The sequence below is a fragment of the Convolutriloba macropyga genome, chromosome 12 (assembly GCF_964194025.1).
Source record: "Convolutriloba macropyga chromosome 12, txConMacr16.3, whole genome shotgun sequence".
Taxonomy (NCBI): Eukaryota; Metazoa; Xenacoelomorpha; order Acoela; family Convolutidae; genus Convolutriloba; species Convolutriloba macropyga.
Window position 1 is genome coordinate 41,587,073 of NC_134479.1, and position 14,749 is coordinate 41,601,821.

Sequence of the window (14,749 nt, forward strand, 5' to 3'; positions counted from 1 at the left end):
AAACGTCTGGCCTGAAATAGATTATCAAACTGTCTTGTTCGCAAGCGAAAGTGTTCGTTCGTTTGTTTTGATTTGACTGAATGCGTAAACAATTTATTTGCTAGCTCTAATATAGATATTTATCTAGACAATATTTATATATCAAAAATAAAGATGATATGATGGCAAGACGCGAAATGCTCAGGAGTAGCTGCAGGTTCCATATAACAAGCACCTTGAAAGGATCAGCTTTTGGTTATAATTCAATCCACTTTTGCTATTTAAAAAAATGGAGATCTGATTTTCTGAAAAGTCTTAATTATTTAAACAATCTTAACCGCTTTAAAAAATCAGAATGATTGCAAGCATGTTAACAGTATTTCGGTATAAAACCTGGAGCGAGCAACTTGATAAATCAACAGGTCTTGATTGTCCTAATCAAGTAGAACGACTCCAAGCAAAAGTATAAGAACAGTTACACAATAATTTAAACATAGCCGGCAGATTGCCGGAATAGCTGCGAAAGAATAGACCTGCGTGCCATATAATAGAGATAGAGACAGAGACAGATCTAAATTGAAAAAAAAAATCGACGCTGCTCAAAGAAGCTAAGTAAAAAACATTCAGCGATAAATTAATAAAGCTTGATAAAATTCATCCCGCAGAAGCCTCTTATCAGGGACTTTTACGGCAGATATTAGTTCCTTTGACCTTAAACAAATTCAAATTAAACTTAGTTTTAAAGTGCAAAAGTAATTTCATTGAGTGAGGTAAGTCACTTGTGATCAAAATCTAATCACGCAAAATACTTTTGCTAAAGAGAGAGAGAAATGACGTCACGCGCGCAAACGCCTTTAGTGAGAAGAAGTCATTCAGAAAATTTGACTTTTTCAGCTTTGCTGTGTAGTAGTAGTAGTAGTAAAAGACTTAAATTCCAACAAGAGGAATACATAGTAAAAGAAAGACATGACAGTACAAATTAACAAAGCACAGTAGCAAATTAAGATCTGCAGTCCACACAGCGACATTTAAGAAAATATGTACATGGCCGAAAGTAATTAAAAGAAAGTGTTTTGGCTATGAGAAAATTATCTAAATTCTTACAAAAAATATTGAAAGATGACCTAAAGTCAATGACGTTGATAGAAATTAAGTAATTGGCGGAGTGGATAGTTCGACTAAGAAAACAGTTGTCAGTTTTGAATTTTTTGTTCAACGGTTGTTCAAAAAAGGTTTTGACTGATCCTCGGGAGCTGAGTGTCGTACTATTGACATGCAGCTTTAAGTCACTCTCCATTGTTCCATGCCAAGTTTTCCATAGTAGAATAAGGTCAGCTCGCGCAATTTGATAGCAAATTGGATACAAATTTAGTTTTGAAAGTGTCTCGTTGTAATCCTCAGACCTAATAACCCAGCGCAACACTTTGCGCTGAAACTTTTCTAACACTTTCAAAATACCAGTTGTAATACACCAAGCTTGGGAGCAGTAAAGTAGCACAGATAGAATCATCGTTTGGTACAACGTTTTCTTGCGGAGAATAGAAACTTGAAACGGTATGCTTCTTTTCAAAAAATTAAAAATTTTATTACATTTCGCAAGTTTCGTCTTAACATGTGTTGTCCAACAGAGATCTTCAGTAACTAGCATTCCCAAATCCATAATCTCTCTAGTGAAAAGAATTTCCGCTTCTCCTAGAAATAAGGGAGACTGGCTGCATTTAAAGTTCATCGCTTTACACTTTTCTGGATGAAATTCAAGTTGATTTTTGCGTGACCATTCATAAATACCATTGATGTCACATTGCAGACCTTCGAAACAATCAACGCATAGCAGCTTTAGGTCGTCGGCATATAAGTAAACATGGGAGTTTTGCACATGGTCAACAAGATCGTTCATGTACAAGATAAACAGAAGTGGTCCAAGAACACTTCCTTGTGGGACACCAGATGTTACAACGGATGGCCTAGAAAAACAAGATCCTATACGGACAATTTGGTGTCGATCTTCGAGATAATCCGAAAAAAGATGAAGAAACGAAAAAGAGCGTCAGACGACGAAACAAAAAACATAGCAGGACAAATCCTGACGTACAATTCAAAGAATTTTCATTGACTAAACAAAAAAACTAGAGCTAGGACAGACTATGAGTGATTTGGAAAACCATTTCTAATAAAATCAGGTCAAAAAATTGAAAAAAAAACAGAAAATCATTGTGAAAATGCCGCATGTGAACAAAAAAGCCATTAGCGAGAAATGGAAATTTGGTTCAAACAAAATACTAGGTCTAGAATGAACTATGAATGGATTGGGAAAACCATTTAGAAAAAAATCCGATTCAAAAATCGAAAGAACAGTAAAAATCAAAGTGAAATTGCCGCATGTGAACAAAAACCACTAGCGAGAAAGCGAATTTTTGTTCAAACACCGTTTTCTCACTCTACTTTAAATTTAGAGCAAAAAAATTTACACCGCGAAACCACTTGCTTTTTCGCTCCACTTCCTGTTTCGGCGTGACCAAAACCACTACTCCAATTTGACTTCAAAAATCATGAAAATGTGTGAACAGATCTTTAAAAAAAACGAAGCCCCAATACATTTCAAATTCTTTGAATTGTAAAAAACTAAGAGTACCGCAATATAGCTCCGCTCAGCTTACAGCTTTGCAGCTATAAAAAATATCTCCCCAATCGCACTTTTTGATAAACTTATATTTTAGTTTGAACAATATCATACATGCAGCAATGCTTTCGGAAGCTTTCGTCAATTTGAAAACCAAAAACTGAACCCTTCAAAAACTAAGATACAAGAAACAATCAAATTAAGGGCGGATCCTGGTTATAAAACCGAGTTTCACCAGGCGGAATCTCGAGTGGATTTACATGTCCTCCATCCAACACAAATCTGAAGAATTTCATTGGCTCCGACATATTTCTAAGCTTGATATTTTTCAACTGGTCCCATTTGACCCAACAAGCACCGTTGCTTTCGAAATCTGGAAGCGTTTTTGGAATCTGATTTTCATCTTTGGGTTCTCCGTAAAATACAACACGTTTCCACATTCCATGGGAAGCGCTTTCGAACTGTAGGATTCCTTTGATGTCAATAAAAACTCCGGCCTCTTCTAAAGTTTCACGAAAAGCACCTAAAATTATGAAATGTGACGTGACGTTGCAAAAAAAAACATTGAAAAATTAACAAATCGCCATTCCTAATATTTCTTGGCTGATAATTTTTTTTATCATTGTACCTATATTTCATTTTTTGGACGAGAAAACAATCCAATTTTCTAAGCAGCTCAACGGATGATATCCATCATTCACTTCAAGATGAGGCTAATATATTGCGTTTAGTGCCTCCGCAGCAATAACGATGCACTCTCTCACTCAGCAAAAAACAAAACCAGTAACAGTACTTTTTTCACAGGCAATAAACAATTATTCGAGGAATATTAAAAAGATTGCAACTATCATCACGCTTTTTGCGGAGGCACACAGCTAAAGTCATTACTAGCCCAGCAAAACTTTCATCCCAATAAAACCAAGCATGTCATAAGAATGGTTGACCCTGAAAATGGTAATGTTTCACTCCAACAACACCCGGTTAAAATTCCCGATTAATCACATGCTTGAGAGTTTGGAAGGGGGTTTACCTCCTTAAGTTGTGAATGTTCAGAAAATTTGTCCGTAGCGTCTGCATGTTACTGACTGCCTCATTGTAGCGAAAGTCACTTATATTAGTTTCCAATGCAAAAGACATACATAATGACATGTGAAACGATAGCAGTTCAGCAAAAAACGCAGAAGTTATGAATCAAAATTTTAATTTTAGGTTGGTAAGGACTTATCGTTGGCAAGATCTTCAAATTGCAAGTAAAGTAATGGCTGAATTACCTCAGACCGAAGCTTTAGATGAAAATAAGATCCGCTAATATGGACCTAGATCACAGTGAAAATTCACAATGGAATATGAAGCTTAAAAATCTATCTCAAATATGGCTTCCGAATAAGCTCAAAGGCCTTCAATTGTTAACTGATCAAAATCTACTCAAAATTAGTAATAATTTCATACTGATACGGTAATTTTTCAACAAAAAAGGCTAGCTCTATCTCTCCATAACACCTCCGTAGCATTTTTTGCAAGCAGTTGTAACATGGTTTCCCAAAACAAATCATCTGAAACTACAATTCAAAATTACCTTCCCAAGACGTATCAGAACAAGGTTGCACCCAGTACGATTGACAACTTCAAAAAACCACTATAGAGGAAAACAAGAAGCAAGTCCAGAATCCAGGCTAAAAACGGTACTGATCAGAGATCCCAAAATCAGAAATTACAGCTAAAGACCTTTTTCTGGTGCAAAAAGAACCCTCTCACCGAAACTCACTGTGCCACCAGAAAAAGTTCAACTTTCAAGATCAGCGAAAAGAAGAGAAGCAAAGCCCTAACTGGCAACATCATAGCGTCTTTTTTCCTCATCAAAAAGCTTTCCAAATCTGTTCATTTTCAGAACTAGGACCAAACTTGTTGTAAACATGTCATACGGTAGTGGATGAAGACTAAAAACATAAGCGTCGCAAAAAAAACTGCTCTCGAACAACTAGTGGGAGCTCAAATCGTTTTCAGACTGCTTGAGTCACATGGGGATAACCATTAAGGGAGAGGGGCCTCAAATAACAGTCTGTAGAGTTTACAACTAAACACCTATTTTGAGTTAAAGTGGAAAACGACACCAAAGTAGGCACACCTTTCATTTTTGAAGTTTAGTGGAGAACTTCTATCACTTGAGTTCAGCTCCTTAGATTTACGAATGAAAAACTTAGATCACGCGAAACGTAAAAGTCAACGGCAAGAAAGTCGATCTGAAAGTCGTTTTTAATTGCATCCCACTTTTCAAAACCCTTAGCAATCTCCAGTCAAATCGTTCACCAGTCATTTTTAATACATCTCGAAACCCAATCAAAACATCTTTTAAACACCTTTAAAAAATATTTAAAAGAACCTTTAAAACACCCTATCAAAATATATTTTTAATTATCATCTCAAAAAGTTAATATATCAAAAAATCGCACAAAAAGGGGTCACAATACTAGTCTGGTAAAGCGAAAAATTAATTTTTGCATAGTCAACCAACATTGACAAAAATGCATACAAACCAAAAATCCCATAGCAAGTATAAAAATTGACAAAGATCATCATCCACTATGGCAGTTCCATTGCGTGAATAAATTATTAGCCTTTTGAACAGAAACTATACTCCATGAACTATATAATCGGATAAAACGGAAGTTTCTGTTCAAATACAGATTTTGAAAATATAGTTTAACGCATCAATTACAAACTCAAAAACGAAAACATTTCAGTTTAATCCAATTATCAAGTTCATGGGGTACAAGTTACAATTCAAAAGCCAATTTATTCCATAAGTATGGAGCTGCAAAACAAAGATGATCTTTGTACAAGTGCTGCTTTTACTCTGGGAACTGCCGGGTTGGAAACATATTGCAATCTCGACACTTTATTATCACTACGCAAAACTAATGGCCCCAGATGCGCCGCAAATTATTATGGTTTGGGAATCAACTACTATCCAATTAATTAGATTTTTTAATCAGTTTATTAGTTACAAATATTAGTTTTTTAAGGAATGAGCTAACAACACAAGCAATCATTTCGAAACGCTGGCTCCTCCAAAATATCTTTAATAACATCAATAAAACAGAATTCATTAGTTGTGCGAAAAAAATTTTCAACACTGCTCTCTTACTGCCTGCGGACACCAATGTCAAAAAAGAAAGATTTCTTAGTTCTAATTTAGACGATTAACTTCTTCTGTAACCAATAAGTTCAGCTAGTTCCGCCTGCTACATGTTACAGATTCTATCAGAGATTAAGTTGATAACAATGTACTAATTGACAGGACGCAGCTTGACCATTGCAGTTCACCTTATCATGGCTTAATTGCTATACTTGTTACAACGGATAAAGAATTGTGCCGGCAGCCTCATGTTGCGACTGCCTCCTGGAACACCTAAGTCAAGGTTAATCAAGAAACGATACAGCTTACATGTGCAGTGTTCTTTTCAAAATACGTTTTGGTTCCAGAGTACCTCAGCTCCATTATTTTTCGTAGTGATAAAGTTACAAGATGCCAGTATTTATACCATCTTCGAAATCCTGTTAAAACTTTTCTTCGAAAGAGATCAATTAGTCGTGTAATTCTTCATAAGTGGAACAGACTGCCAATTTTTTAAAAAAACTGATAACAGATCACATAAAACAGTTCAAATTTCTGCTCAATCAACAATCTCAGTAGAACAAGGTTTACAATTTTTATGGAGCTATTAAATAATTTGAGAATTGTGCGCCCATTGGTCACTTGGTTTCTTGGTCACTTTTCTACTATAATTTCAGAGTTCAACGTTTGGGTCAAAAATTTTTCTTTTTCAACAAAAGTATATTTTGAAAACATTTTGTGCAATAGTAATACGTTAACAGTAACCCGCATAAGTTCCCCAAGGCTTGATATCTTCCATAAACATAAAATCAAAACACAGCGAAAGATTGACAGAGCTCACCAAATCAACTTAATAAGTAGGTCAATTTTTGCAAAAATTTAAAATTTTTTAAAAATTTCAAATTTAATAAACCTACGATTAATTTTCCGATTTTGCCAGCTTAATTATAACATCTGATAAGCTCACCGCGCAAAAACTGATTCTAACTGTTTCAGAGGTAAACACGGAAAAAATTTTATCAAAACAACCTCTGTATCAACATTTTTACCTTTGTCATGTTTCCTCACACCAAATAGTAAACTTTGGTCTCAACCCGTCACCTTAAATATCAAACTTTTTTATCATTACCGCAAAAAAACAGGTTACCAACGTTTCCGAGGGAAAAAAATGTACAAACAAAACATTCACCTCTCTCCCTCTAATGACTATCAAATTGAGCTGCAAAATTTTTTACATTTTGCTAAATTTTTACATTTACTATTTAGAATTTTAAAAATCTGATGTATCTATCTATCTTTGGGTTGTGTTCAACTCACTTCTCAACAACTGCTTATCACCGTATAAAAATCTATTAACGGATCCATCTAATGGATGAAGACAAAGCGTTGTTCATTTAGAAAGACATTGAACAGGAAAAAACATGGTAATCTTCAAAACATTATGAGCACCTAAAAGCAAGAAGCAAAACCAAAGAAGCCTTTCATTATTAACTTTTCTAATTTGTTTCTACAACGTTTCTAATTTAAAACTTTTATAAACTTTTCTGGCTGAAAACTGGTTCTCATGCTTTACCTTTCAAAAAACAACAATAAAGGGCCGTGTACACCATCCGGCATCGATGGATGTAGGTCGGAAAATACATCCATAGGTCGAAAAATACATCCGACGATTTACCTTTCATATACGATTCGCCTGCGTTGAGTCCTCCACCAGGAACCCAAAACCCAGAACTTCCTCGTTCCTGTACCATTAAAAACGCTTTGTCACTTTGACGCTGAACAATGCATATTGAAAAGAAACCAGTTCGTTCTTCTAATACTCCATCACCGTGTTCGTGAAAAATATGAGAGAAAAAATTGCGTGTCATTTTCTTACATATTGGACAAGTACAGCATAAACTTTGTGGATAGGATTCATGAAATAGCGAAACGTGCTCTCTCAGCTCCACTTCATCAAATTTGTTCATTTCACAATAGGGGCAAGGGTAGGTACCGTGTTTTCTGTACATACAAATCGAAAGAGCAGAACAAGCAGCACTGAAGCAATTAGTAATCATATGAGCACCTAATTCAGAAGCGTTCCATCGAAAAACCGGATCTTCTGTAGCTTGACTATTGAACACGATGACAAACAAATAAGTTTGGCTTAGCTGCAGAAAGTTTCTGAGATAGTTTAAACATAACGAATGACTTTCTAAATATATAATTATCGCTATGTAATGCTTTTCTAAAATATTTGGCAGTTGACTCTCGAAATCAGATTCCGTATTGTTCAACGCAACCACATTATCAGGAGCAAAAGGTTCCGATTTTCGATATATGTTATGCTTTACAAGATAAATAAAATTTGGATTGAAATAATTGGGCTGGTCGGTCATTCTTTGTCATGAGATCTCTGAAACAGCAGGTTTGGATAAAATTCTCGAGATGCAACCACACATCGGATGAAAACAAAACATTGACACAAAATTGAACATCTTAAATTTTGATTTTTTTTAAATACTTTCCTTTCTATTTTTCTCTTCTTTTCCCCTCTAATAAAAAAATTATAAAAAGGACTGTGTACACCATCCGGCAACGATGGATGTAGGTCGGAAAATAAGGGATGATGATTATCACTTAGCCGGATGCTGCACTCCAAGCTGTTCCCCTCCAGACAGTGTAAAGACGGCCCAGTCACAAAAATGACTAACAAGTGGAGAGGAAAGCACCTATATATACAGCACACATAGGGAACTGGTATGGAAGGAAAATAAAAATGGAATATCAAGGAAAAAGCACAGGAATAAAGTTAAGCAGCCAAACACTCAGTGTAGCCTTCCCTCCTCCACGACGGTGCTAATCGAAGTCTCACTGAGAACACGAGGCTTGAGGGCGCGACATCCCCTCAAGCAGATAACACAGCTCCTCAGAAGTGCCAACATGATTTTCGTTTGGATGTAGCTTAGGTGTCGGCGTACGGCTCTCCGCGTTTTTTGCTGATCTTGGTTTTGAGTTGTTTCATAACGCGCGAAGCTGATGGGCCAGCACCGCCCGAGCAAGCAAAAACCAGTGCGTTGAAGCTGCTGTGTTCAGTTTCGCGGATTCGCTCTTCGTAATTATTTCGCTTGATGCGCTCGTGATATTTGTATGCATATTTTATGGTCTTAGGACAGCTCTTCGCATGAGGGTTGTGTTCTTCGTTTCCCCAGGTGTAGCGAAGTGCTCCATAACAGAACTCAGTCTTCGTGAGTTCAAAACCATGTTTTGATAACAGAAGCGCGTTCAGCCAGCTCGATGCTCCTTTCTCCGAGGCCAGCTGGATGGTAAACTTTAATTCTGGTAAATTGGTTTCGATTCTGGATTTTTTCGAGATGAGTTCACTTTGCATGTCTGCTTTCTGTCTGAGACTGATCCTGCTTTGCACTAATTCACATTGTTGAATTTCAAAGGAATCATTATTGAATGACGTCAATGGACTTGAGAGTTCAATTGATTGCTCAAAATTTTTTTTAAGATGTTGTGGGAGGGCGATTTGAAGCCCACTCATACTGAGAAGGAGAGAAAAAAGTTCTCTTTCCTCTTGGGTTTTCTCTTTGCCGACAATTTTCGGTATGAGTCGGTGAAGCTGCTCCTCCACCTGGTCCAGAACCCCATCATTGGAGGGTGTAATACGCGAGACGAAGCTCAACTTCTGTTGAACCCTCTTCGTCAAACATGCATAGGCGTTCTGAGGAGAGGTGTGAGCAAATTGACCAAATCTTTCCAAACTTTTTGTGTAATTATAATATGCATCTTTCACGAAATTGTTACTGGCCTCAGAGTTCCCGCTAACTGATCCCAGGACTTGAGCGTCCTGCGTGATTTCCACATTTGTACCTGCAAACACAGTTGACTACTGGCGCTCGCCTCCTGGCTTAATTATCAACTGACAATTCGGAGGATTGACAAGATATTCCTACTTGGGACCAAGATGATTGAGCTTGTCGAAGAAATTCCTTATACCTTCAAACTTACCGACAAACTATCATCATCAGCATAACATTTTTGTGTCAAGGAGTTACTGCAAAGTCTTGTTGTTAGGGGTAGGGTTGCGATTCCATACATTGCCATCGCAAGGGGATCAACTTATGTCTTACCTTCCTGAGACAGAATGGTCAACTTATTGATATAAAGATTGGAGGGTTGGCTAGAGGAATTCTATAACGCAACATGCAATGATGGGCATAGGTTTTTCATGTTCTCCAATGCTGTTTGTCTATTGAGCACGTTAAATGCGTTTTAGGCATCAACTAATAGAATTGTTTTGTTTTCGGGATCATCAAAGCTGTGGTGAAGCGAATGTATGGCATGTTCTATTCCGCATTTTCGGCCCAGATACAGCTGCATGTTTCTTCCGAGGGATGTTAGATCTTGCCTGATGCCGTCAACGATTATGCGACTGGTGATGCGACGCATTACTTCACCAATATCAAAAGATCTCACTCCTGGACGTTTATCCAGAGCCACTAGTCGACAATCAATGTATGCAATCAAATGGTCCGGTGGTATTTTTGACATCACCAGCCTCTTTGCAATTTTGGCAACAAACTTGCACAGGTTCGTTGAGGTTTGCCTGAAAGCAGAAAGCAGTCTACGCTAGTCATCGGCACCGAGACCTGACGGCCCGGTACTGCCATGAGTCTTCATTGCATACCTTTGGACGAGCCTGGAACTGATTTTGTCGCAAACAGCGGAATGATTGGGAAGCGTGCCTGCGTGGATGTTTGCTCTGAATGCAGTGGGGCTCCATAGGTTGCCCTTCAGGATGTTTGTCGATTAAAAACTCGAGCACCGGTTTACCGTCTATGAGATCTGTAGGAGCGAGCACGCCGCGTCTATGCTCATCCGAAAGAACGCAAATAGCATTACTGATCTTACCACGAGATATGAAATTGTTAAACAACTTGAAATCAGAGTGCTGCTTCTTGGTCCTTGAATTCAATCTCATTTGGATTGCCTTTGCTTCACAAAACAGTTCTGAGAAGATGCAGCTGTGACATGCACGCAGTCTACGCTTGATGGTCTTATTGTTCAATCCATCGTCCTTGTTCTTCGTTCAACTGAGGGTTAGTTGCGCAAGTAACATAGAGAGGGTCAGAGATACATCGGATCTATCCGTGTTTACGGCAATCGGGGGAAAACATTTTAAGGGCTTCAGCGAACTGCTCCACTGTCTTGTTCTTACTGAGCGTGAAGAACGAGAACTTCCATATGACGATTTCGCGACTTGTTTTGCGCACTGTTACCGCTTGAAGAGGCTGGAAGTTTTCCCAAAAATTATCCGATTGTGCGGCGACGGAACTTTTGGGGGCGTGCAATATTGCAGGATCTATGAGTGCAGTATCGGGAACGGCCCAATCATTGTGTGGGGTTGCCTGTGTTCCGATTGCTGTTTCGGTGGCTGAAGTGACCACAGAGCAACTTCTGCAGCTGAAATTCTCGTTCCAATCTTCGGCTTGGGCTAGACAACTGCATTTCACGTGCAAATAATTATAACACGAATGACACAAGACGCCTCCCCTGCGTAGGGGACCCTTGCAGAGTGGAAACTGGGATTGAGTCCATCAGGCTACGGGCTACGAGTAGGGATAGCTGCGTTGATGAGGACTAGATTAAGTTCATTAGAGCAGCGTAAAAACAGCAACGATATTTAAACTATTGAATGATGTTAAACATAATAATAGTGAAAACATGGTTTCCGTGAAAGGAGAAGTGCACGGTGTCTTTACAGAACAGATAAGGTACAACAACATTTCTAAATGAGGTGAAACAATAAACAGCTCTAAGGCACAAGAATCAAAATAATTATACAAAGCGTAGTTAAAGACACTGATTTTTTTATGAGACGATTAGAGCCGGTGGGTACAACTTTGAGAACAATCAAATTATTTGGGCTACATTCAACAAAAATGAGCTGAATGAGGTATTTCCAATGCTCTATGATTCTTTCAATACTACTACGGTGATCATTGAAACCAGCAATTACAACAACAGTGTTTAGTTTCTGATTTGGGTATTGACTGATAACATCACAGACATCTAGCAGTTTAGCACCTCGATTGGAGTGAACACAACCCTGTACCTGATCCTCGTCTATATATTTGGTACGAGAAGTACCAAAGACCAAGACCAAGTCTTTTTTGGTACCCAAGACCAAGTCCGAGCAGCTGAAGGGAAGAAATTTGGCATCAAAGCATCCCATTCACGGAGCCTGCTAGCATTCAAAAACACAACAAATTGTTCTGAAAATGAAATCAGTTAGAGTGATACGACCTGATGTGATGAGTCGGAGTGGAAGAATTGTTCACTTGCCTACGGCTGGGGTTGCGAGGCTTAAAAAGGTGTAGGTTTGATTCAGCCCAGCGCGCATACGTATTCGACAATACAGCGGAGGTAAATTTGTTCGGGGGCTAATCATCACAACAATTAGGCTAATTCAATCTTGGCTAATTAGGCTAATTCTTTATTTTTGATCACCAAGATACGGCACCTTCCAACGTTGTCAAATGTGCGAAACGCTTCACGCAAAACTTCAAGAATCTAAGCAATACCAATAGTGAGTTCATCAAAAATTGTACGGGAGCTATACGGCTATCGTTCTCTTGAGGAAAAAACACTGGACAAATTGTTGTGATTATAAAATTTAGCCCAAATGTTTTTGCTATATCTAGAATCATTAGGTAAAATTCAAATTTAACTCAATCTGTTTACAATTAAAAAAATTCAATGCAATTACGGGGCAATAATGTAAAATAGGTGGTTCTTGGAACATTCTTTATCGCCAAAAAAAACTGCTGAAATTTCGTTCTCCAATTCCTGTTATTTTTTATTATAGCTGCGGAGAATGCGTTCATTGTCAGTTTTAACAATAAAAAAAAATTCATCACAAAAAATAGAAATTTGTCTCTGACTCTATGGAATCAACTTAGGCAATGAGTTAAAATTACAAATTGTTGAAAATAATATAAGTTAAAATCATTTTTACAACAGTTTATTTGCATTTAAAACATCAATCTTGACTTCAGAATTTTTGAAACTCCTTGGTATACTATTTTTTATTCCTGAAAACGATTTTTCACTTTCAGTCATATCTGTTGTTATCCTTTATGTTTGGTTTAACTAAATTTTGAATTAAAATGTAACAGAATAGTAGTTTTTAGATAAGATTCAATTTGCATTTTTGAAAGTGTTAGTGACTTTCTACCATTTCGTTAACAATTTAACGTCAGATTCCACTCAAATAATTAAAATATTTTTAAGGTCAACTTTTTAGTGTGTAGTTTCACTCAATTTTTGAGTCAATAAAACTTTTGAAATGGTAACAGTTTGAAAAAATTAAGACGCGAAGAAGTATATGATCATCTGATACAAGTTCACTTACAAAATTTGCAGAGGCACACGTTTGCCAACCACTTGTAACCCCACAGAAACGGGTGTGAAGATCATAAGCATCGCGATATCTCTTTGCTAGGGGGGACAATCTTTCAGCCCCTGTTGATCAAAATTTCAATTTTTTCTTGTCAAAGTCTTCTTGCTCACTCCGCACCAGCTTTTCTGAAAAGTTCCTTCAACTGGGCTTTGTAAATCAACAGATTTTAGTGGTTTCTTGAAGGTAGAAACTTGAAAAGATGACTCGTAGATAACAGAGTTTTAAGTGTACATATTTATTTTGCTGATTAGAAAAAAACTTGTCGTCTTTTGCTAGTCAACCCGTTCCTCCGATTTTTATTTTTGTCTCTAAAAACCTGCTAAATGAGGTCTGCGATGATATCAAAAGGAAGCAATGTCTTCAAACTTTGCAAGGGGAAACCTTTGCAAATAGAACCACCAATACTGATGACGACCCTCGACTAGGTATTAAATCTAAGGGATTCCTCGAGTCACGTTCCTCTAGAAGGTTCTTTGATGTGAAAGTGTTTAAACCGTATGCGAAGGGTTTGTATAGAAGCATACCGGAGTACTATAAATATCACGAGTTCATCAAGAAGTTGAGTTATGAGCCGAAATAGTCGAAACCCAGAAAGCCACTTTTTGTCCGTTAATTTTGACATGTTCAGGAAGAGCTGGTCCGTCAGCACCAACAGCCAAACAGAAATTGGCTACCAAGATCATTGATAAGAAAGAAGATCCATATTTGAACGTGATCACATACATAAAGCGCCCTGCAGTAGAATCGCCAATAGGAACCATTTCAGAAGAATGGAAGATTGTGTCCTAAATGTTTTCTATTTTTTCTAATCTTGATTTAAAATCAGTACACATTATTCGTTGATTGCTTTCATGTCTATTTTGATAAAAATTTTGATGATTTAATTTCTCTATTTTGCATCTGATGCTTTAATTCGTGACAAGTGTCAGGATTTATAACTACACATCGGATTTGGCTCACTGCCCCGAGTTGAACCACTGCCTTTTTAGGCGAGGGGCCTAGAATGGTATAATTTGAGTTTGTTTGCACTTTAATGTAATTATGAATGACTGCTGCCACCAATTACTACATCGTCAAAAGGTAGTGGGTCATAGTGGAAAATTACCCCTATGCCATCACGTTTCAACTTCTAATGAAAAGAGTAAAAAGTAAAGGTTATAATCGTTTCCTCATTTATTACGTGTCGCAGTTGCACATAAATACTGATTGCACTGCTGTTAAGATGCTACCATGCGGCCTATTTTTAACAAATTTTGATGACACCAGACTCCGAACAATCAAACGAATGTCGTCTTTTAGTAAATAAGTCATGGGTAGAGTTTTCCTCATTGTGATTTGTTCATTATGATTGCTTTTTCCCCTTTTGTAAACGTTGTCAAACAAATTCTTTGGTGGTTTATTTTTTTTCTTTTTTTCGGTATTTGCGCTTCAAGAACCAAATAGGGAAACAAAAGTCATGCATCCCCAAAAACTTCGGCTGGAAATAATTCTTTTTGGGACTTTTCAATGTTTCGATCCGTTAAAAATTAATTGCTGTTGCCTGGTATTTCAATGTCAAATCATGTCGTTGGTTCTCATCGCGAGT

General features: G+C 37.4%; 2 protein-coding genes across 2 annotated transcripts in view; one reads left to right on the forward strand and one right to left on the reverse strand.

The window, feature by feature from the left end:
- The window catches only part of LOC142350892 (polyadenylate-binding protein 2-B-like), a 442,128-nt gene that overhangs the window by 233,155 nt on the left and 194,224 nt on the right, over positions 1–14,749 (forward strand). The gene's annotated exons all lie outside the window — the stretch shown is intronic.
- Positions 78–8,419, reverse strand: LOC142351168 (uncharacterized). Its single transcript, XM_075403287.1, has 3 exons — positions 7,390–8,419; positions 2,766–3,122; positions 78–214 (listed from the first exon to the last, which is right to left on the reverse strand). Exons 1-2 carry the CDS (start codon positions 8,090–8,092, stop codon positions 2,794–2,796), a joined length of 1,032 nt encoding a protein of 343 aa, XP_075259402.1. The 5' UTR covers positions 8,093–8,419; the 3' UTR covers positions 78–214; positions 2,766–2,793.

Coding starts and splice junctions, on each gene's coding strand:
- LOC142351168 (XM_075403287.1), bottom strand. CDS start 8,092: ATGACCGACCAGCCCAATTATTTCAATCCAAATTTTATTTATCTTGTA. Junction 3,123..7,389: donor AGGCGAATCGTATATGAAAG/GTAAATCGTCGG, acceptor TCATAATTTTAG/GTGCTTTTCGTGAAACTTTA.